Source organism: Pezoporus flaviventris, unplaced genomic scaffold (genome assembly GCF_033815535.1).
Source record: "Pezoporus flaviventris isolate CSIRO_AGI_PZ_B2104156 unplaced genomic scaffold, CSIRO_AGI_Pfla_v1 ptg000002l, whole genome shotgun sequence".
NCBI lineage: Eukaryota > Metazoa > Chordata > Aves > Psittaciformes > Psittacidae > Pezoporus > Pezoporus flaviventris.
In genome coordinates this window covers 72,319,335-72,343,590 of record NW_026892550.1, presented here as the reverse complement: position 1 = coordinate 72,343,590, position 24,256 = coordinate 72,319,335, and the positions used below count along the sequence as shown (strand labels likewise).

The window sequence follows — 24,256 nt, the reverse complement described above, 5'->3', positions numbered from 1 at the left end:
AAGTTTTTGAATAACCCACCAGAAGAAGCACCTCGGAAACCTGGGATTTTCCCCAAAACAGTAAAGAATAAGCCTGTTCCTGCGTTGAATACAAGTAACAGCAGCGTAGTAGGTAAGTGTTACTAAGTTACTGAATCAAGAACTGTTTCCTGCCTCCGCTTCTGAAGAGTTTGAACTGCTGTGTTGACTGCAGTCTAGTCTCATGCTTCTTGAAACTTTACAAGGTTAAAATTCATATTGCTGTTTGTTTGCCAATGAAGACTAAGAGTGAAAGTGTCAAATTAAAATTCAGTAAATTTCTTCCATTTATTTTCCTGCTTAAAAAACTTAAAATTTCTTTATTCTTCTATGCCAGCTATCATTAGTCATTGTTACGCTGGCAGCCAGCTTTCAGGCTGTACAACAAATTGTTACGTACACATTGAGCAAAACATAAGTTTGTCTCAGATTGTTCTAAAAATATTTAGTATTGAAGGGACAGATTCAGTCATAAGAGTAAAATTAAACATTAGTGCTGTTCAGATGATTTTGTGATCATCTGACATTGCAGTGCAATGCTTGTGGTGTTCTCTCTGCTGAGAGAACTACAAAACCAGTGGATTCTTGCCTTTCTTTGGAACTCTTGCTCTTTGAGCACAGCAGTCTATAGCAGAATGAACTTGTTACAGTGTATTTACAGTTCCACTTTACAGGATTCATAATTGCTTGTGAAAAAAAAAAAAAGAGGATATTGCTGAGAATCCTGAATGCAGAGTTGCTCATGTTTCCAAATACTATCTACTGAAACTTACAAAGCAGCATCGCAGGCTTGTATTGCAACTTTGATTGGAAAAATGTTTTTCCTTGTTTCTAATGTAATGCAATTTCCCAGCCTTAGGTATGTTCCCATCTTTTCCATGCACGCAATGACAAATCATACATTACATTCCTCACTAGCATCACTCATTCTTTGTTACATCTGTAACTGCTGGGGCGGGTGTGTCAAGAAACGTTTAAAACATGTTTTAAACCCAGTTAGGATGCCCTCTACTGCTTCACATGCTTTCTGCCCTTTGAGACAAGCATACAATATTGAAAATAAATTTTTAGATTGGTTGTACAAATCAGCAGCAGTCTTTTATTTTTTTGAGCTGGAAGGAGGAAGGTATCCCTTCCTAAAGACATGAATGACAAAATGTGCATTTGTTAAGGAGAAGCAAAGAAGCCTGTCTCCTTTCTTTTTAATTTGAGTACTTTACTCTTTTTGCTATCCTTGTGACCCAAAGGCCTTTCTTGCTTTGTGAAACTGAGACGCTTATCTGTATGTTTTTTTCTCTTCTGCTTAAAATGCCTAGGAAGAACTCTGGGACAGCGTTATTGCATCTCTCCTGTAGTTAAGAGATATCGGAGACAGGCATTTCATTTAACATCCCAGATTAGAATGACATGCGATATTGTGATTGTTTGTTTAGGTCAGTTAATCTAGTTTTTAATCATTGGCAGTTTTAAATATTTTTTAAATATTAAATTTTAATATTTTATAAATATTAAATTTTAAATTTAAAATTTTTTAATACAGAAGAGAAGAAAAAGAAAAAGAAAAAGAAATCCAAAATCAAGAAAGAAAGCAATGTGCAGGCTGCTGTAGAGACAAAGGAATTGAACATGAATGCTGCAACAGAGCAAGTACCAAAGTCAAAAAGGCACAGAACTTCATCTGAATGTTCAGAAGGGGAGGTGACCGAGACTCACAGGCATTCCTCAAAGAGAGAGAAAAGAAAATGGGACAAAACAGAAAGCTCCGAGGCACCTTGGGAAAGCAGGCCAGGGAAGAGAAAAAGAACCAGTTCTGGAGGTTGTGAGACCTCAACTCCAAAAGTGAAGAAAACTGTCCAAAAGGATGAAGTTGTTCCTGTAAAGCAAGAAACAACAGAAGCTCCAAAAGACTCCAGTGGTAAAGTTTGTTGCATCTCTTTTTAGTATGTTCATATAAATTATCTTTTTACAGATGACAAATGGTAGGTTTCATGAGGGGAAAAGTCTAGATAAGGAGAAAAGCTCCAGTTAAACACGTTCTTTGCAATTGTAATTGTATTTGTAGTGGCATTAAATTAACATGATTCTTTCTATGCTAGAGGGTAACCAGCAAGTGAGGAAGGGGGGGGGGGGGGGGGGGGGAAATGCAGAGGACAAAGCTGAAAAGCAACAAGGACCATAAGTGTTACCTGCATAATATAAATGAATTAGATTTTTGGAGTCTTGAAAGATTGAGGAAAAGCGTTGGTGAAATATTCAGACACTGAATTTCTCTCCTTGAAACTTAACTGGCAAAAAGTGGTTCTGGTAAAATGGTGGCTCAGATGTGGTGGAGACATACTCAAAGCCAGGTTAGGTGGTCCCTGCAGTTAAATTGAAACCAGGTAATGAGTCATTCCAAGGAGATAAGCTGCTTACAGAATAGGGAAGAACACACTGAAGCAGCTAAATCTCATCAGAAGTTAATATCAATTGAACTCCACTGAAATTGAAGTAAGCCTAGGCAACTTGTGAATCAAGATTAAACAAGAGAGGAAAAAAAGAGGCAGTAAATGGGATTTAAAACTGCAGTCCATTAGAGGCTAAACTCAGGTAGTTGAGATGGAAATCAAAGTAGTGTTAAAGCTATTGATGAAATTCATTTAGGCTGGATTATATAATCAAGTGTCAGTCAATATTAGTACTAAACATTTTTCTTTCGGCTTTTTAATGTAGATGTTTCTGCAGAAGATGGCAAAGATAAAAAAGACACATCCCTTTCAAAATCTAAAAGGAAACACAAGAAAAAGCACAAAGAAAGGCACAAAATGGGTGAAGAAGTCATTCCACTCAGAGTGCTCTCCAAGTAGGTTCCAAACAGTACAAAGTGACTAGCTTACAATACATGGTGGACAGGAAGCCTTTATTGTTCCATTTTCCATGGTTTTACTGAACTTAACTGGTAATGGCAATTGGCTTTAGTGGTGGGCTGGTTTCTGACCTGAAGGGGAAGAAGAACACCACCACCACCGACCTTGCTGGGTGAGGACATCTTGTTTGTTCACAAATGTGATGGAAGTCATAGTGTTTGCTTACATACAACTTTGTAACTGCCCCCTTTCTCAGGCATTTGGAATAGTGAGGTTTCATTGCAAGTGTTTACCTGGAACATGCAGGTTTGTTGTATGTATGAATTGTCAACTACAGAAAATTATTGACTGCTTTATTATTGAATTTTTATTAATTTAACAGGCAAATATACAGTGTGATTTCACAACATTTCAGACTTAAATCCTTTGCATGTCTTGACAGTCCATCACCATTGCTAAAGTGCAATTCCAATTTTTACACAACAGAGTTGCATATTAGCAACAGTATTAGACTGTAGATGGAAAAAAAAAAAATTAAGTTTACATGAATCAAGTCATGCCGTTCCTCATGCTTTTAACTCTTGGGCTCTTTGGAGTCACCACAACTAAAACATGGAAGCACTTACTTTTTAGGCATCCAGCAAGTACCTCCATGTTAAAGTCGAGGGGGTCCTTGCAATCTTGTGCTATATATCGATGCAAAATCATGCTTTTTGCGTTTTTTATGCCTTAGTGCTTAACAGAACAACCATATGTACAGTGCAAATACAGCTTGTTTCAATATCTGTTTAGATACATTCTCTAGGAAGAGGGAAGTGTTTTCAGCTGAGAAAACAAAGGATTCACCATCACTAAAACATGGAAGCACTTACTACTCAGGAGCAAAGCAAGTACATCCACATTTAAGTAATGGGGGTCCTTCAGGGAAAAGACTAAATAGCAACTTAGAAATAAAAGTTATGATGCAGTAGAACGTACATGTTCATTGTGGCAAGTACACTTAAAGCTGTATCTCATTTCAAGAACATTAGGATCCACCGCCACTGAAACATGGAAGCACTTACTTTTTTAGGCAGCAGGTACCTCCATGTTAAAGCGAAGGGAGTCCTTTAAAATTAAACAAACAAAAAAATCTGGAACATACAGAGCCCTGGAGCACTTAAGATTTAATCTTTTAGTTCTTGGGCCAAAATTCTTCCTTTTCCTGGTTAGAATCTTGCAGTTTAAGTGAAGACATTATCCTCGATGGTGGTTCAGGATTGCGATCAGGATTCACCTCTACTAAAACATGGAAGCACTTACTTTTTTTCAAGTCACAGAAAGCACCTCCATGTTAAAGTAAAAGGGGTCCACAAAAAAAAAAAAACCCACACCAAAACCAAAAAGCATATAATTATCAACGATGCTGGTCCTCTTCCGCTGAAATACTGAGGCTACTGTCAAAGAAAGTTTTCAGTTTAGTTAACTATAGCAGAGGTTAAAAAGAGGAAAAAAAGTTTAAAAAGAGCACAGGCATAGCTCATACTTGCCTGACATTCCGGTGGTCTTCTCTATCTTCAAGTCTACAGCAAGTACCTCCTTGAGCTTGTATTTATACCATACCTTACTAGGGAATGGTGTTGCCTTTTTATCTCCAAGAATCCTTACGTGGGTCTTTTGTTATTTTAATGTCTTTGCTCTATTGAGAATGTATGATCCTGGGTGAGTCTGGATGCTTTTTTTGAAGTATACAGTTGTCAATGTTAAGAGCTAAAACCATTACCACAAGATATTCTCCTCTTTAAAAATCCTCTATCAGCTTGTTTGATAGCACAGATTAAGGTAACAATGAGTCGTTCTCACAGTGGCACTGCAGGCATTGTGTTTCTGGGGAGCAAAGCTCTAGCTGTTTGCAGAAACATCTCCATGCTAAATGTATGTAAATGTATAAATTGCTTCCATGTGGTGGTATTTTTTAACCAAAATACATTTGAATGGTAAGGAATGTTCTTATCTCAGTAGGTTTTAGTGGGTTTTTTTTTGTTGTTTTTTTTTTATTGGGGGGGGTTGTCTTTTTTATTATTATTTTTTTATTTTTAGTTTGAACAGTTGTTGGTTTTCCATCAGTGATTTTTATAGAAAATAAAGGACTTATTCTTAATATAGTAACACAGTAATGGGTTCACTGAACTAATTCAGTGAATTCAGAGTTCACAGTCTCTGAATTAACTCTGAATTTAATGCCTAGTACCAGTAGAAAACACTTTACCAAACTGTTGTGTATGCTTTCTGAATATGTAAACCAAATTTGGGAGTCTCTGAATGACAGGTTGATCTTGTTAGAGCTTGCCTGGAATAGTAAAAGCTAAAGCAAAATAATAAGGCAGATAGTGATGAGGTTTAATTTGACCTAAGCACAGGGAAGCCTCTGATGGTAAGAAGGACCTGCACTGCTCACCAAGTTTAGCTTAAGCTGTGTATAAACTCTGTTGTCTTAGACTATCATCGAGGTTTTAATGTTTTCTTCTTTACAACTGACATCCTATGCCTCTATTACCACTTACAGGACAGAATGGATGGATTTGAAGCAAGAATATTTGGCCCTTCAAAAAGCCAGCATGGCCTCATTAAAGAAAACGATGTCTCAAATCAAACCTGAGCCTGTGGGAGAGATGGAAACAGAATCTTGTGCCCAGAAAAAGCCCCAGTCTGAAAATGGCAAATGTAATCCTGTTTGCTATGTTTTTTGTCATCATTGTAGTACACAAACAGAAGAGATTTAAGACATAGGTCACCTAGAAGCACTGCAATATGATTGTATTTTCTATAATACTGGTGCTTTCTCTGAATGTCAGATATAATTAACAGCACCACCACCCCCCCCCCTTTTTATACATAGATTTGGAACTAAGGAATAGTGTAAAGAAAGACTAAACAAGTAATTTCAGCATATTCCAGTAGCACTTCTTAAGCTTATGGATCTTTTTATGTATGGTGATGTAACTTAGGCTTGACTATACAGAAATTTAGACAACAATTTAAGTAAGGTATTCGAAAATGGCTTGCAGTTGGGTTTTATCAGCATTATGTTTGAAAGTAGCTTTGTAATTATGTTCTTGTAGTTAGATTTCTGCATTTTTCGGCAAGTGAGACTTGTTCTTTTTTTGCTCTGGATCGTCTGTACTTTAACATTCCAATGCCAGTGTGCTTATTTTTAATCATTCCAGAACTCAGCGTTCAACTAGTAACTGTAATCAATAAAATGTAAAATATTCTTATAAGATAACCCTGTAGGCTGAAAAAAAATCTCTACAACTCTTTTTTTGGAGCTATTTTTTCCTTCTCTCTCTCCCCCCTCTTTTCGCATTGACTTTAACTTGTGAACAGTCTTGATCCTAGACGAAGAAAAAAACAGCCAGCAGTTAATCTGCAGTTATGAAACTTGTGTCTACCACTTTGCTTACGTGCTTTCATATCATCTTGTCAAACTAATACATGAAAAAAATGCCTTTTTTTTTTTTCCCCCTCCCCCCCCCCCCTTTTTAAATGGAGCAGCTGCCAGTGAAGACTCTGCCCCTTCTGCCAAGGCCAGCACAATGGGACCTCAGTTCCTGAGTGGAGTAATTGTGAAGATCATTAGCACTGAGCCCCTGCCAGGCAGGAAGCAGATCAAGGTAATGCCTTTGTAACCTCAGGGTAGCTGTTAGCCTTTCCTTTTACAGTGCCCCCCAAATACTTGAATATGGAATACTATTTAAACAAGTCTGACTGTTTTGGTTTTTGTTTCCTATTTGTTTGGCCAGAAGCTGTGTTCAGATTCTTCTCTAGTACCTGTTAATGGCAGATTTTACAAAGGTAAAAAGGGGTAGAGAGGATGTTTCAAAGCAAATTAGCCTGCTTCAAGCAATGTCAAGTTTAAAATTAAAATACTAGGAAGACATAATGCTCTAGAGGATGAGTAATTCTTCAGTGTTTAAAAATTGGAGCTGAAGACAAAGTGGGCCCAGTGTTCTATATTGGTCATTGTGCCAGTCATTCTGGCACAATTCAGGTCAATAAATTAGTAACAATAGATCAGCGTTTTTACCATTAACAGGAATTTGGGGGCAAGAAAATAGTCTCTGTGTGAGAAAACTTTTGTCTTTCTTAGTAACAAATTGAGTGAGAGTGACAGTAGTAGATCTAAGCCAGTAATTCATTCACCCATTTCTATATTCCTTCCCCCCCCCCCCCCCCCCCCGCCATGATGTGTCTTATCAAACTACCTGTATTTATGACTGAGTAGTCAACCTGAAGTCACTGGCTGCTTGCAAGTAAAGTTTAGTGTGTGCATAAACCTAAGCAACATGAGAGAAATTACCATGAAAGCAAACTGATGACAAGGGTTCAATGTCATCAGTCTTGTCTGCCCAGGGATATTTGTAGGCAGCTGTCTGAGTGCTGGAGACACTGAAAGAATAGTAGTTGTCACTGTAAGGTTTGAGGGCCCCTTTGACATAAGATATACACCTTACTGTGTGAAGTTGGTGTCCCAGCTTAACATACTGTGGTCAGGAGGTAAGCTTACTCCTCCACAATAACTGAAAACAAACCTGATTTGGTATTTCCAATTACTCCTTTGGTTTAATATTAGGCAAGTGTTTCAAGGAAAAGTAATTATTTATGAAAGCAAAGGCAAGGGGTGGGGAATTCAGATTGGGATGGCCCTTGCTGTTATTAGTCATGTCTTTGGTTTCCATATTAAGTAGATAGGCAAAATATTTCCCACAGTTTTCACAACCTAAATAAGACTGGGGTTTTGGAGAGACACATAATTGCAGGATACAACTGTAGGGGGAAGAAGTAATATTTAGGGTCCACCAGCTCTTTTTTTGGGTCAGCAGTGGAAGAGCTGCAGACTGTATTCAATGCTGACTGCATTTCTCTTTCCATACTAGTTGCTTTTATGCAAGACATAACTTTGACAAAAACTTGCTTTGCCTGTCTTTGTGGACTCTTTGAGCTCCAGCAAACACTGACACAAAGCAATGAATCCAGGGGGTTTTCCTTACTAAACTTGAAGAATTGATCTGTTTCTTACTGTGGTAGACAGGCTTCATTGCTTCCATGCACATGAATGGTCTTTGCAGAGTAGTTCTAGTGTTATTTTGATGTTTTAATTTTTTAATTCACTACTTCCATATCTTGCTATTAAGGTGTGTCTCTGCCTCATGCATTTGGCAACTCCAGCAAGCTGTTCGGGTCTTTGTAGTTTTCCATTAAAGCATGACTTTGGGATACTTGAATTTAAAGTGGGAAGTGTCTTTGGTTGCCTCTCCAAATGGCACTGAATTTTGTTTTGTTTCAAGGCTGCCCTTGGTAGTGGAGGGTTAAAAGCTGTGTCTAATTCATGAATTGAAGCATCTTACTTGAGCTGCCTCCTGTGAACAAAATTGACATGGTATGTGTAGTGGTGCTTAATTTTCCTAACAGCAGGTATTCCGAGTGAAGTACTTTATCTGAAAAAACGTGTGATTCTTCTTCCTTCAGCTTTCAGCCAGAGGTCAGTTCATAAAGATAGCGAGGGCTGGTTTACTACTATTCAGTTCTCAAATCATCTGCAATGAATGAGCTTGCTTTTCTTATAGTTCATGCTTACAATGAAGGCAGATATTGTGTACCATAACATGGTACACAAATAATTTTTCTCTTAAAAAAAAATCCATAAAGTATTGAAATAAATGGATAATTACTGGTGCTCCTTCAATAAGATTACCCATGCAAAAAAAAAATCAGATCAAAACAAAACAAAAAAGCCAAAAAAAAAAAACCACCAAAAAACATCTTCAGAAATTCCTGTTTTAAGTTGCTGTTGAAGGGCAGGATGAGAGATAAATGGATGTTTAGGCTCATAAATCACAAGTAATAACCTTCTTAGGAAAATACATTAAATCAAAACTATTTGATAAGAGGTTCATTGACTAAATGGAAAAGTTCAGTTACTGCCTTTTACTTCATCATCTTTCTGAAAATGTCACTGACCTACAGATTGAATACCCAAAGAGTCACTCTTTTTAGATTGGTGTTATGAAGCCTGTTCTCTTCTGTGCGTGGATAGGATGCTTTGGCAGCACTGGCTGATGTTGCTTATGTTGACATGCTGGAGGGAGACACAGAATGTCACGTCCGTTTTAAAACTCCTGCGGATGCACAGGTTATCATGAAGTCATACAAAGAAATACAGATCAAAAACAACTGGAAATTTGAAGTTCTCACTGGTAAGACTTTTCTCGGTTTGGTATTTTTGGTTGGTTTTGGTTTTGGATTGTTTTTTTGTTTTTGTTTTTTGTTTTGGATTTTTGTTTAGTGGTACTCCAGGAGGCAGCTTAAGTATGATAAAAAGTATTCCGTGGTAGTTCTGTGGATATACTGAGATAACTCGGTCAGAGCAAAGGGCATTTTTTTCCTGTGAGTCTTCCCATTTTGCAGTTATAGTGAAATTGGTTAAAAGGGTTTTATGCCACCATCCAGAGCAAAATAAGAATGTTTTTCTTGCCTTTAGCACTTAGTTCTGTTCTTTTGCTATTGATTTATTTACATCACTTTTAGTGGCAGTGTACTATCAAACTTAATTCCTATTTCAGCTTTATGAATATAACATTCTGACATTGCTGAAGAACTTTACATGAAGATTTTCTTGAACATACTGAACTTCTAGGTGAAATAACAGGACAAGGATTTAGGAGTATGGATACACTTAGAGTGGTTTTAGCACTTGCCTTCGAATTAATCTGTCTTCTTTCTTTCTTTTTTGTTTTCCCCCCTCAGGAATTTCAGTAACTTTAGTCAGAGGAATGCCTTTTTTAAATTGTATTTACAAAAAAAGAAAAGGTTACCGACTTCCTTTGGAACTTCAGCTGAGTGCATATTGGGGTTTTTTCCTGAAATTGCTGTAGGACTAGTCTTCCTAGGGTAGATAAATCTCTTTCTGGAAGTGAGGAGTAGAGTAAGGAGGAAGGAGGGAGACGTTTCAAACTTTGTTACTGTATTCAGATAATTTTTGCATTCTAGATATGCACTAAAAAGCCTAAAAAAAAAAAAAAAACCACAACAAGAAAACCCCAACAGGTAAAGCAGTCCAGATGAAATTTTCTCGTCTGTGTATTTAAATATTTTACCCCACTCTTGCACAGATCCTCACATAGGGTCCAAATTCCACCCATTCAGTGATATAAATCCCTGTAATTGTCAGTTAAGTACTGCAGAAGGAAGAGCTTAATGGAAGCATTAACCTTCATGAGAATATCAAAGTTAATTAAAGCTGAAGACTCACTGAATGTTGCTAATGTCATTTTGAGAAACATTTGTATCCATTATTCTGTGCTCCAGAGATCCAGGAACAACTTGAAATACATTATTTTCCAGTGGCGTGCTCTGTGTATTTGCCTCCGGTTTTGTAACCTTATGTGAAAGAGTATTGCAGTAGATTAGGCGTAAGTACTACGTTATAGGAACCTTCCATTCATAGTTTTAGGGGGTTTTGTTTTGTTTTTTTTTTTCAAATGGTTCATTGAAATGAGAATGGAAAGGCTTCTGAGGAATGCGGAAAGGACTCACAGCAAGCATTTCAGCTTTTCTTGGTGGCATGAGGTGAGAGTAAGGAAAGAGTCTTAAATGCTCCCTGCTGCAGGGACTAAAGCTTTCCTAGTAATATTTCACCTTTTAGGACTTGAGTAAACATCAGTTTTTCACCTGACAAGATAGTAAGAAGCAGCTATGGTGACATGTAGATGTTATTGTGATTGAATATATACATAATGCTGTTAAAATGTGTGCTAAGTTTGTTCTCAGAATTGTTAATTTTATCACTTTTGTGTGAATCTTTTCAAAGATCACTTGGGAAATTCCCTGCAACTGAAGATTTCCCACAAAACCATACAACATCACAGAATTGTCCTACAGCAGAAACCATAGGAAACAGTCACAGACCACTTCTTACTGCAACACAGCTGCTGAGAAAAGCTGCATAATTATTGTCCCCCCATGTTCAAAAATTTCTAATTGCCCATGAAGTCCCCAGAGCTTGCTTCTAACAGTGGTTTTGATGAAACAAAATTATCTCAGGCGTTCTTGCAGTAATTTTTTTTTTCTGTTTGATAGATGTTCAGAATTCATTAGAGATTGAGTACATCAGTAAATCAAAGGGCCTCTTAGTGCTGTGGTGAGACTTCAGACAAAACTGAGCTCCTTCTGCTAACCACATGTAGAGAGTGGTGGTAGCATATTCCCTGAGTTGGTTTTCTTCAGTTTGTAAAACTACTTGTGTAGGAAAACTTGGCTCTTTTGAACAAAATTTTGATTCTGTTCACATTGGTGTGTGGCGGTTGGATGTTGCGATGCTGTGTGACTTCTGATTCTGAAATTTAAGACTGATGGGGAGATACTTGTCGAGTTTCCCTAACAGGTATTTTAATATGTATTTATTTACTTTAGGAAACATTCATTCTCATCACAGCTGAAAATACTGCATCCATTGGTATTGAATACTTTTGTTCATGTCATGTAATGTTAATTTGTTTTTCAAGGTGATCACGAACAACGTTACTGGCAGAAGATTCTAGTGGACAGACAAGCTAAACTTAACCAGCCTCGAGAAAAGAAGCGGGGTACTGAGAAGGTAATCTGCAAGACAGTTTATTTTTCTTGTACAGCCATGGTTGAAAATGTGACAGTTTCTGTGTAGATAAGCATTTCTTGGTACTTAAAGCTTTGGTGCTGTCTTTAATTCAGTTAAATGACTTCCTACTGATTTTGCTGCAGGATTTTAACAGAGTAGAGAATATGTGGCTGTCCTGGTCCAGCTGCCAAATGCATGGCTTGTCTTTATAGAGACGACCAGAGCAAGTTCAGTCTGTGACTAAAGGCATGAAGTTAATTTGTAAGATTGATTTCCTCTAAAATCGTGTCTGGTGTGCTTTTAACAAAGTTAATTAGTCCTGATTTGCTCTAGTGTAATAAGGTCTAGTGGTATAGTCTTAACTCTCAGGTGTGATAAAGAAAATTGTTTTCTTAGGAATTAATCTCTTACAATTTACACAAATATTTTAGTGTACTGTTCTGTGCCATTCTGAACAGTAGTGTTTTCCTACTGCAGTCGAGGAGTCTATATCCCACTGTATCTGCTCTGGTCCAGCAGATCCAAATGCTGCTGTGAGCGTCCATAGCTGAGCAGCTTCCAGACCATAACTAGTGACATTTCCATCCAGCCTGACCTTGATGTGTCTGTCAGGCTGCAGTGTGGAGGGAGAGTCGCAATGAACTTGCAGGCTGCTGTCTCCACTCCTGCCCCTGAAAAACCTTTCAGGCATGAAGGACTCTTGATTAAGCTAGACAGATCCCTTAGCTGACAGAGAGGAGCCAAAGAGTATTTTGCAGACACTTTATTGCTAGGTTTACTTCACACAACTTGCAGATAAGGCTTCTGAGTTGGATTTGAGCGTAGTCTTTATGCTGGAGCTTGCAAAACTTCAGAATCATCTGACCTTATTATTGGCTTCTGGCTTTGGAGGCTTTTTGTTTTCGAAGTGCTCCATTGATGCAAACAATTAAAAATCCCTTGTTGCTCTATATATAATTGAGAAGAAATACTACATTGACCTAAAAGAGCAGCAATTGTACAGGTCAAAACCTTGTCTTGCACAAGGCATATTTTGCATGTATTACCTTTTTGGTTTAAACATTCTTTCAGAGATCTCATAGATAAATGAGTCTCGTTCTTTTCAAGGTGTAAATAAAGATTTTCCCCGTGTGACTAATTTAATTTTCTTAAAGACATAAAAATGGCATTTACTTTAGCCATTCTTTAATAAAAGCAGTAAGTGATGTGAAATGTGCAGCTTCAGAGCCTTTTACTGAGTGTGCCAGCTTTTTTGTGACTTTTTTTTATAATTATTTTATAGTTATAATTATTTTCTCTTTTTAATGTACTTTTACTTCTTTGAACAAAAGTGCAATTTGGATTGTAGGTGCCCTGCTCTCAAGTTTCTGTTCTTCATCTTCTGAAGATTTGGTATTTGTTGACCAAACTGGTGTAAATTTGCCAGTAATATACCTCGTTGAGGCTTGCAAATATCAACTGTTTGAGCTCTGCTTAACCATAGTAGTGAGGGTTCAAACTCCTCCTCCTCCCCCTTACCCATCACCTTGCAAGGCTGGGAGGTGTTATCTTCAAAGCTTAGTGAATACTGTTTAAATGCTAACACTGTTAGGTAAAACATCCAGAAAAGAATGGCTTGCTATAGTCTTAATGCTTTACTTACTTTTTGGCAATCTGTATGCCGGAAATACAGGGAGAGAATAGGAAAAAGTGTTTCTTTCTGTTCCCTAATTTTATTATCTTTTAATCGTTTATTTGATTTCAATCTTTTATTTGAAAATTCTTCACAAAGTGATCACAAGTTGATGTATTTTGAAAGTCACAGTAAAATGAAGGAAGAAAGTAATGATTCGTAAACACATACGTCTGTGTATGCCATTAGTGGATCTTTCTTTCAAAGATTCTGTTTTAAAATCCCTTACAAGATCTCTCTTTGAAGATGAGCATTTGCCTATTGTCTGATTTATACTTACAATAAAGGCTGCACTTTATACTTTAATTCAGTTAGTGTGGTTAAATTTGGGCCTAAAAGATATATCATAAACTATCATGACAGGGTTACTGATCATTTCAACAGAGGGTTTCTGGTGTTACCACTTTTTATTATGGTGGTGAGGTGTATAGATTTTACTTTCTCTGGCATAGTTCTTGTGATAAACTAAATGTCCAAAAGAGATCAGACATTCCAGGGTTCCCCAGAACTTCTGACTAGTGCCTAGCTATTCTCTGCAGTTAAAAAGGTGTTCAGTGTCTGGCTTTTCTCCCAGGCCTTTGTCACTTGTCATCATCTCTGTGCTTTCTCTTGTCCCTTCCGAATGCATGTTCTCTTTACTCTGTTATTCAACCGTGGGATAAAACAATTGTATTGATTCAGTGATAGGGATAAAAAACCTTCTTGCCAGAGCATTTCCTTCAGGGTAGTGCCAGTTTTATGCAGAGCTCAAGCAGTTTATCTGCCTGTAGTCTTAAACTCTCCAGACGGAAGTCTCCTGTGCACAAAGCAAAGGCCTGAGTGGCTGTAAGCGTTCTACTTGGGTGTTTGTCCGCTGAGGGAGGTGCTGCTAAACCCAGTTTACACCTTGGATATCCTCTTACCAGAAGGAAAGGAGGAAGTTTAAGAGGGTGGGAGTGGTGGTAGAAGTGAAAGGCATTTGGTGGGCAAAGTGAGAATTGGGTGTTTGTGAAGGGCGGAATAATTTGCAGAATATATGGGAAAGGAGGATAGTGGGAATGCCTGGGCAGAGCCCACCCTATTCTCTTCTGATTATGCCTGGGGCTCTGGGACTGTGTCCTTGCAAGATGGACCAGTTCTCAGTCTGTGCTAAGGGGGGGTAGGAGGAGGGAGGAGAGAGGCACAGATAAACCCCTATCACTGGTTCTCTGAAGTTGGTATCTATGGAAGGGCTGGGTACCTGTCTGGATACCTGAACAGTGGTGTGCTTAGAAATAGGTGCTGATACTGAACTGATGATCTCAAAATGGGCATCCTTAAGGCCTCTTCAAATTTTGAGGTGTAGGTATAGAAACACTGATACAAACTGGCCAGTTCACATCCCAAAGCCTTCCTTCCAGTGTTTCTGATTCTGCATCGCATATGTTAAATGAGTGAGCCAGTTTACTCCTCACTTCTATTTAGAGTTTAACTCTTATTCCATTTCTCAGATACCAGAGAGTAAAAGTAGCTCCTACTTACATATTTATATCAGCTTTGCCTCTGGAGAATGAGAAAGTCCTCTACCAGAACTTACTGTCTGATGCCGTTAAGAACGTGTTAAGGATTGCAAATCAAGTTAAATGCTGGGGGCCCAGGGAGACATACCAGTAAAATTGTGGGAATGTAACTGTATTTATTACAGCACAGCAAATCACATTCATGTAGCATATGTGTAGAGTGTCATTCCTGACTACCAGGGTCAGTGCAGCAACACACCTTGCACTCCTGTGCTGTGTGCAAGATGCAGTGTTTGCAGGACTTAGCATTTATCATGGATAAATAGTAAATAATTTGATTTATAGGTGAAAACTTTTCAGATCTAGCCAACTTTACTGGACTGCCTGGTAAGCAGATGCCCCTTTACCTCAGCACTAGCTAATATGTTTTAGTAGGCTCCCTCAGATAAGTTAATGTGAATTTATGCTGGTGCCTTATGCATGTGCCTAGATTCACAGGAGTTTCCTGCTTTCTCACATTTATTCAGATGAGGCAGCCTGTGTTGTGTTTTGGGTTTTTTTCTCATTCATATAACAGTTACTTCATGAGCTCTTGCTTATGCTTGAGGAGTCTTAATGGAGCATCGCAGTAACAAAGCTTATTAGGATGACTTTGCTGCAATACTGTGGTTAAACAAAGTGTTTTAGTATGGATGCTTTAAAAACAATAATGCTTTTAATGTTCTCAGAGGGTTTTTTTTTTGTGCCTGAGGACACAGAGTTGGGAAATGGGCGTGTTACATCCCACAAGAGCACTTATTTTACCTCAGCACTGAAAGCAGCTAGCCAGGTACCCTGGTAACTCCGGCAGTCTCCCTAAAGTACAACTAAAAACACATGCATCCCTGGTCAGACAGGTTTGAGTGAGGGATTCCAGCATCAGTGTTCTTCCAAAGTGCACCATTATTTCTCAAGATGAATTCTCAGCAGGGTTGTGACATGTGCTGTGCTGTTTTCCCAGCCTGAAGGATGGTCTTCATCTGGATTTACATGGATTTGTTTCTTTGCTGAGTGTAGAAAATGACACAGTATTCCTAAGGCTCCTTATTGATGGTGTGACCTTGTTTTTCTTAAATCAGTAACACCATAAATGCTGTAAAAGGGGAGAGTTTTAACTTACTGTGTGAAACTGCATTTTGGGACTTTTGACGTTGAAATTAATTTATTCTCTTGAAATCAGTTTTTTATCTTCAACGACATTAAGAGGAAGAAAGGATTGAATGAACGATGCTGCACTGTGCAGATTGAAGAGATGCGTTACTATTTGTGATAGTTCTGAAGGCAATACTGAAAGGGCTGCTTTAACTTTTTTTTTTTTTTTTGTCAGATGTATGGGTTATTTCAGCTCTTCACAGAATAGCTTTTTCTGATGAAGTTGGGTAAATTCAGGAATAACATATTCATGGTTGTAAGATAAAACTATAACAATGTAATTTTCCTCTAACCTTTTCTACAATGTTTTTTGTTTGCAGTTAATTGCTAAAGCTGAAAGAATGAGACTTGAAAAGACTCAACAAACAAGTAAACATATTCGCTTCACTGAAGATAACTGACCAAGACTGACTGTGCTGTTCAAAGTGACCTACTTATTTAAAAACCCCGAATTCCACAAGCCCCACTGCTTACAGCAACTAAACCTTTTCTAAGGAGGCATAAAAACCTGATCTGTTTGATTCATAATTCTGCAGGCTGCAAGTATGAAGATTATTCTGAATCCCATTTGGAAGTAGGCTGAATGTTTACTGCTTCTGAGCTTTCTGGGGGAAAAAAAATGTATTATGAGATGTTGCTTTAGTTCACTTCTGGTTTTGGTTTTGGGGTGTTTTGGTTTTTGTTTTCTGGGTTTTGTGCTTTTTTTCCTGTTGTTGTTTGCTTTTTTTGTTGTATGTTGAAGTTTTATGCACTGGGTTATGAAATAAAATGCTTGAGAAATTTTGAGTTGTGTATCTCTTAATTCTGTGCTCTGCTTTATGACACTATAAGTAACAAACGTGGTTAATGCCAAATATAAACCTCCCCCTAGGGTCTCTGTTTAGTCCATCACACTGTTGAGAATTACAGTGGAATGATTATATAACCTTCCATGTATTTTTCAGTGGCTAGGACTATCAGAAAATCTGTCATTGAGAGGTCTGGAAGAAAGTCTACTAGTGTGAAGTGTGCACTAAACTTTTCTTTTTAGAAGACTCTTCAGGGGAGGAAATAAGAAAACTTTTGTTTGTTACATCTGGTAACTGTAGATCCAGAAGTAATTCTGACTTACAGATAAGTGTTGAAGTTGTGCAGTGTACAATTTAAGCTGGTGACCTCAATGTGCCTTGAAGTATTTCATTTTAGATTGGCAGTATTTAAAAAACAAAAAGCCAAATTAAAAAAAAAAAACAACCTAAAGATAGATTAATAGCAAAGGTTAAAACTTAATGTATATGTGTGCTGTTAGCGATCTCTCCATTAATGTGAGGATAAGTTCACATGTATATTTGTGAGATTGTCCTTAATTCAGGGCAAATGAGATGCTAACACGTTGGTTTATGAAAATGTGAAACTTCCTTATAAATAGAAAGATGAGCAAGTTACTTGGAAACCTAGAAGTACATTCCTAAGATAATATCAGAAGCTCTTGAAGGAAACTCACATGACACTGTAGGTGGTTTTGCAGCTGTAGCTTTTGCTAGTAAGGTAGGCTGACATTTTTTAATCCTTTGCTATCAAATTACTGCAGCAGTGGAGGTATTTTAATGATGTGTGTTATAATAAAGTTTGGTGAGCCTGGTGTTTTTGCTAAGAATCTGCGCTGTTTCTCCTGAATTCTTGAAAGCAGTGTGGATATAATAGGTACAGTGGTTTTAAAGTTGGGGATAACAGGAGGCAAAGGAGTTAAAAAAATGGGAAAAACTATATTTCAAGAGATGATACCAAAGCATATGAATTGTAATGAAACTATCCGAGCTATAAATAATGTGGAGAAGCAGCACAGTGAGAATGGAGGAGTATTCACGGAGCACCATTTATGTGCTGGTACTTGTGATTTAGCAAGTGCTGGGGACTGATTCTTTGGATGGTCCATAAGCTCAAGTAGCACCAAGTCGCCCACAAGACTGGGATCAGGATCCAAGCCACCAGCAGACAGCAGACTGCTTCCCTCTCCTGGGGTGCTGATGGAGGAATGGAGAGGATTAGCAGGAGTCAATGAGGAGGGTATAGTGGTGATCAGGATAAAGATAGCAGAAATATGGAGGGGAAAAGTGCAAGATAAGAGACAAAGTTTCAGGGTGGAGGGGAAGAGCTTGCTAATGGTTCTTGGAAACTGCATATGGACAGTTCCCCCCAGGGGGCTATGGAAGGAAGGCTGGGTACTGACCCCTGTGCCAGGAGCTCCTGTGTCCTGAATGCACTTAAGCAGCATTCAGATGCTTAGTCCAATTGCAGGATTTTCATTATTACTGTTTAATATTCACTTTTTCTCTTACACTATGTGGGTAAGATAATTGATGAACCACTGGGGAGTACTGATATATCTAGCTAGGAAAAAGATTTGGTCAGTGAATGTCTCTTGGGCCTCCTGCCTGAAAGACAGGAGGTTATTCTATTTTCCACTTCTGTGATGGATAGAAGAAAAAAAAAAAAAACAACAGCCTATTCGGGATAAAATGCTTTGGATTTCTCAGCTGAAGTTCATTTAAGTCAAATTACATCAATGTTGGAAATAATTCAGATCATGAATGATTCAGTCTGTATATTTTGTGGAGAGTGGAGCAGAATTGCAAAAGCGTAAGTTGTAGAGTTTTGCTCTTCTGTTAATAATTCCTGACTTGAACACACAGCAGGAGAAGTCACCCTTCTGTTCCTTTCCATATTTATATAGGTTAAGTCTTTACAATTAAACATCACTTTTTTTTTTAACTCTCCATTTCCAAACCAGTGCAGAAATTGGCTTCAGGAGGAAAGGGTGGTGTTTAGTACTTTCTGAAGAAGTTAATAATAGTATTTTTGCCACTTAATTCAGAGGTCACGTATGGAGGGCATGGTTTGTGTCCTCTTACAAAGTAAGCTTCGATTCTTAAGTATGCCAGAATGGTTTAGGGTTTGTTTGGGTTTTTTTTGTTTGGTTTGTTTTGTTGTGGTTTTTTTTTTTTTTTGTGGGTTTGTGGTGGGTTGTTTTTTTTCTTGTTTTTAAGTACACCAGACAGTTAATATGTGTTAGCCCTCCCCTTCAGCATATGCTAAAGAGGAGTCCATCTGCTGAGTTTTACCATCCCTAGAGGTGTACTCTAGGGCTGTGCCAATGGAGGATGATGTCTTTAGTGAAGTCTGGCACACCTCTACTGGCAGTGGTTCAGTTTGTTGCTTACATTTAAATTTGCTGTCCTGTTTTTCTTTCGATTTATCCATTCCTAGGAACTTCCAACAATGACTTTATACCCTTTTCAACTCCACACCTCTCCTCTCCCCAGGAAATACCACATCTTACTTAAAATTCAGGATGAGACTTTAAAATCATAGGAATTCATAACCTTGGACTGCTCATTTGGTTTTGCCAATTTTTCTGTCTCCCTAGACTGCTGAGTGTTTTGGAAGAACATCATTACACATAAATATGCCTGGAGCAAAACCCCGCATTGATTCTGCTCTTTGTGGCCTAGTGTAGGGCTGGATCTGACATTATTTTTTGCCTCACATTTTTGCCTCTTTTCCACAGATTTTGTGTGATAGCAGCAGGACTGTAACTGACCTTGTAAGGCCTTCGGTGCCAGTAGAACAGATCTTCAGTTAAAAACCAAAACTAATGATTGTAGATCTCATCATCTGTGATCTTGTCACCTGAAGGCTTCTTTGATTTCTCCTCTGACCCAATATTTTAAAGTTTAAGAGTACTCACCCTAGTGAGTACTGTTGCCTTACAGCAGGGACCATATGGGTTACCTTCATGGTGCCAACTTGCTGACTGGAACCAAGGCCCCGTTGTGGTGTGCTTTGCATGGATAAAAAGCTCAGGAGTAAGGACAACAAGGAAGATGAGAGTTGAGGTGTGCAGTGGTTGATGTGATGGCAACGAAGAGACATTTTTAAGGAGGAAGTGGCCAACCTCAGTGGTGCAGAAAGAGAGCAGCAGGGCCTCCTTGCTGTCAGCCACAGAGCCACTGCATGCATCTGGCAGACACGCATGCTACCCACCATCTTCAGATATGTGTCCTCCCATTTTGGGACTCTGCCTCCTCCAGGTTGTATTTGTGCAGTAAAAGCACTGGAAAGAGGAACTTGGTTTTAGTAAAACACCTATGCTCAAAACCAGCAGCTTCCTTCACAATGACTGGACTTGCACATTTGCAGTAGCCAACAGTCTGCTGTCAGTGCAGAATCCCACTTGCAGCACAATGCTTTTACCCTGTTGCCCTTTCTACCTGTCCCTGTATTGTAGGAAAGCTTCTTTATTTTTGATTTTACACCTTGTGTTAATTTGTGAGTTTCTTCTGTAAGATTTTAGAGTCACCTGGAGCATGCAGAAAGTAAAAAATAAAAATCCTACAGTGAATTTGAACTGAATTACAGATCCAACAGGAGACTAGAAGTATCCTGAGGTGTTGAAGTACTTTCATCTGGCATGTTGGTGTCTGCAGTGAAAGAACCCGCTAAATCTTTACCTACTTCCTCTGTTGACATGTATTTCCCAAAGACTATGTCCTTCTGTTTGTTAACTCTAATTCTGTAATTTTTTACTATCTGACCAAGCCTGATTTAACTTTGCCACTTTCATCTGTTTTATCTCACACACCCAATACCGGTCTTCTGGGTTTGTTTTTTTTTTTCTCATTAAGATCTACTCTGTATCCTATTTAAACCAGACTTTAAGGCAGCCCTTGAAAGCTAACAGATAAGTAAATTAGCTTTTTCTAGAGAGGCTCTAGATCAAATTATAAAATTACCCTCTGACAGATGACAAAGGCACTTGCCTACCCACATCCTCTAGAACATAGGTCAGTTGTCATAACTGCTTACTTAATGGTACCATAGCGTCTAATGATTTCAGACGGGATTAAATCATGGGAATAATGCTGTATAATGCTCTAAAAAATAATTAGGTAAGGTATGCTTGGGTAACTTTGAAATGTGCCTAAGTGGAGAAATAACACAGTTATCTTACCTACAGGTGGTTAAGTTTCTGTGCATGGTGGTAAGGAAGTTATTCCCTATGGAAAGTAGAATACTCTTCCTAGCATTAGATACACTTTATTTGCATCAGTTGTGGCTCTGTAATGGAGGCATACAGCTTGCTTAGCTAATTCACACGCAGAATATCACAGTTATATTTGTACCACTGGTACAATGGCTTGACATTTCTAATGCATTTCCTTTTTTTGTAGCAGGTTAAAAATTTGGTCCTTCAAGTATTGAAGAGCATTTATTTTAAATGCTAGTGCACAGCTAACATGTTCTGGTGGGTTTCACCTCTTTTAATACACCAATAGGTTTTTGTCAGTGTGTTAAAGCAATGGTTGAGAGAACATCAGTTTGTCAAGGAAAAAAACTTATTTATAGCTCCTTTGAAACCTGAGAGCTGCTGATGCCAGTAAGCCAGGCAATTCTCTGGGGAACTTGGCAACCCACAGGACAGCTCTCCTATTCATTCCCCTTTGCTGGAACCTGTGTTGATGTGTACTTAGCATGCATAGCCATTATTCAAGTCACACCAATCACTATGAAAACGGGAACAGGGAGAGTATGGGAGAGCTTTGCTTGCTGTTGCCAAGGTGACTCGTTTTTGGTTGCTTCAACACTCGCTCATCGTTGTTGCTGTTGTATTGCCTCACGGCATTTCGAGTGCAACCAAACAAACCCTCGAGGGTCAAAAAAAAGTGGGAGAAGGATAAAAGGAAGGAGCAAACTCGAAAGCCGACAGCTACCTGTTTTCCTTCAGGGGAATTTTACTTAAGGTCATAAACTGACCCGTTTCTCTCACCTTTAAAAGGGTGGGAGGAGAGCAGGAGGCAGCAGCTGGGGCTCCATCCCATTAAAAGGTTTTTATTCTATTCTAGACACATCTGTGTGGTTGGAGGGTCCTGCCTATGGCTGGGCTGCATGGCCTCTGCAGGGACCCCACAAAGGCTCTGGCCAGCAGAGGGCAAAGCTGCCACATGCTTAGGGCAGCTCTGTATCTAGTGTGTTTTACACCCTACCTGATCCTACGAATTACGCTCTGTACATAAATTGGGGGTGGGGAGGGGAGATAATCAAGTCCCCTGTATTCCCATGGAGCCTGCAAGGTGACCAGGTGCTGGGACGCAGGGTCCCCAGGTATCAGCCCATAATCCTTGGCTCTCATCTAATGCCTTAATTGGACCAGAAAGATGGTTTACTAGTATATTCAGGAGAAATACTCACCAAGCTGAGGAAGAACATCTCCGAGGATAACTAAAACTGCTTCATCTGGGTTGAATACCCTCCCTGCTTCAGACATCAGAGCTATACACAGAGAAATTTGGGTAGTTTGGCCTGAATTACTCTTCACAGTCAATAACAAACCAGATGAATGCAGGTTTCATCAACACAGAGATCTCCGCTGTCTGGTGATGGGAGCATACATCGTGATGTGTGGGATGCAGGTTACATGTGTTGTTTTCTTTTGCTTTTGGCAAGAAGGAAGAATTAATACAAAAGTAGGAAGCTTTCTGATTCCTTGACTCTGCAGAGGGAGCTTCTTCCAGTTCCCCAACCCTCTGAATAATGTATGGGGCAGACATGGTTGAATACCTTTTTGTCTTCATGCTTTGTGCCATTTTCTCCTTTGGTTTGGTTGTGTTTTTCACCACCAGAGCTAGTTTTTCTGTTTGCTTTTCTTTCCCTTACCTGCTACACACTGAAATGTGGTTTTACTATGAAAAGTGGCTTTTTTTTTTTTGTTACCTAGTACTTTGTGTAACATTTGGTGTGTATTTGGGGAATACAGCAGCTCTCACAGATCTTGCCCATCCTGCCTGGTGCCTCAGTAGATAACTTCTTGCAAGGTTTAGCTTAGAAGACCTCTTCTGTGTGCACAAATTCAATGGGTACTTGATCTGTTCCCTCAATTTAGTCAGATTAATAACATCTTGATTCAGAAATGGGCTGTGCTGTCTAGGCTGAGCTTCATGCTTGCCAAAAGAGCCTTACTGTAAATACAAAAGCTTTGAGTTTTCTCCCTTATGGCAAGTAATATATATCAGTTATTCTTGTATAATAATATGTTCCTATTGCAAGGTAACAAAGTGGGAGTTTTCTGTCACTGATTATAAGCGAAGGTCTGTCTTCACAGTGGCTGTTACTGTTCCATTTTCCTCCTTTTATATTATATTTTCCTTTGTTATTCCCCATGTTGTAGTTGTAGACTTTCTTGCTTCTTATGTCTTACACTATGGCAGATACAGAAATATCTATCCATTCATTTGGCTGAAGTTTCAGGCATAATTAATCTCTTACATACAATGCTGCTTTGATATTACATTTTTTTTTATTCCAACATTTAACACTCTCAAAACTGAAAGCTGAATTTTTAATCCACTGGAATTCCTTGACTTGCACTGAAATACCTTCTGCAAAGCTTAGTATTTATGCCACTGCAATTCATCCTCAAATATTTTACTTCATCTTCTCCCAGCAGTAGCTCTGAGGTGTTTCTGGTTTATGCTGTGCACACCTCTTGTGTCAAATGTGGAAAGGGACATTAAACTCTGCCGCTAGAGGACGCAAGAGAGTATCAAAAAAACCTCATCTCCTGGGTTTACCACTTGACAGCAGTTTATTTTGATCTTAAAAGAGCTAGATGATTGAGATGAGCAGATTTACTCAGTGTTTTATGCTTTTAGCTAAGGGTTGGTCTTCAGGTCTGTGCCCTGATGCTGCCCCCTGCTCTGCCTCAGGTCACCCAGGTGGGCACCCAATATCTGCATTCACACCAGAGCTTCTCTTAGCCCAAAAATCACAACTGTGGTAAAACCACAGTGAGTCTTCTGTAAACTCTAAGCAAGAGGGAAATGATTTTCCTTTTCCTGTTAATTCACATAATCTTTTTCCTTCCTGTCCTCCGTTTATGCCTGTTCCTTTTCTCTTTGTCAGTGTTTTCCTGGATGCCAGGATTAAAAGTGAACCCCTTACCCTCTAATGCTCTTCCCATAAGCTTGCCTAAAACCCTATTGCTCTTTGCCAGATCCATTGCTGTGCTCTTACACTAATGGAAAAAAAGCCAGAATAATACATTTTGAATGGGGGCAAGATATTTAAAGTTATTTAGGTATTGAAACATGCAGCTGTGCAGCCCAGTTGGGTTTAGAGTATACCTGTGCATAAAATTTTATGGCCATATATGTCTTTCTTTCAGTGCAACTATATATAGACACAGCTGCAGCAGCAGAATTGGTCATCTGTAGCTTCCAGCAGGGAGATGCACACAAAGTCATTTTGCGGTTTTAAAGGCTGACTTTGGCACCATCCCTTATTTCAGATGCCCTGATTACAACTCCTGTGCTGCATTCTATACCCCATTGGTTGTGAAAGTATTTTGCTGTGGTTGGGTCAGATTCTTTAGGGAAATCTG

The 24,256-nt window shown here is 38.8% G+C and overlaps 1 protein-coding gene across 7 annotated transcripts in view; it reads left to right on the top strand.

Moving 5' to 3' along the window:
• Positions 1 to 16,520, top strand: part of LARP7 (La ribonucleoprotein 7, transcriptional regulator) — a 28,403-nt gene extending 11,883 nt beyond the window's left edge. For 5 of the 7 annotated variants that reach the window (XM_061443539.1, XM_061443557.1, XM_061443547.1 and 2 more), the window contains 8 exons: positions 4 to 112; positions 1,559 to 1,933; positions 2,731 to 2,860; positions 5,410 to 5,567; positions 6,399 to 6,517; positions 8,941 to 9,100; positions 11,408 to 11,499; positions 16,161 to 16,520. In XM_061443539.1, coding sequence (XP_061299523.1) covers positions 4 to 112; positions 1,559 to 1,933; positions 2,731 to 2,860; positions 5,410 to 5,567; positions 6,399 to 6,517; positions 8,941 to 9,100; positions 11,408 to 11,499; positions 16,161 to 16,241 — 1,224 coding nt within the window. In that variant the 3' untranslated portion in view covers positions 16,242 to 16,520. The remainder of the gene's footprint in view (positions 1 to 3; positions 113 to 1,558; positions 1,934 to 2,730; positions 2,861 to 5,409; positions 5,568 to 6,398; positions 6,518 to 8,940; positions 9,101 to 11,407; positions 11,500 to 16,160) is intronic. The other 2 variants (XM_061443576.1, XR_009741524.1) reach the window with 2 other exon arrangements.
• Positions 16,521 to 24,256: the final 7,736 nt, after the last annotated feature.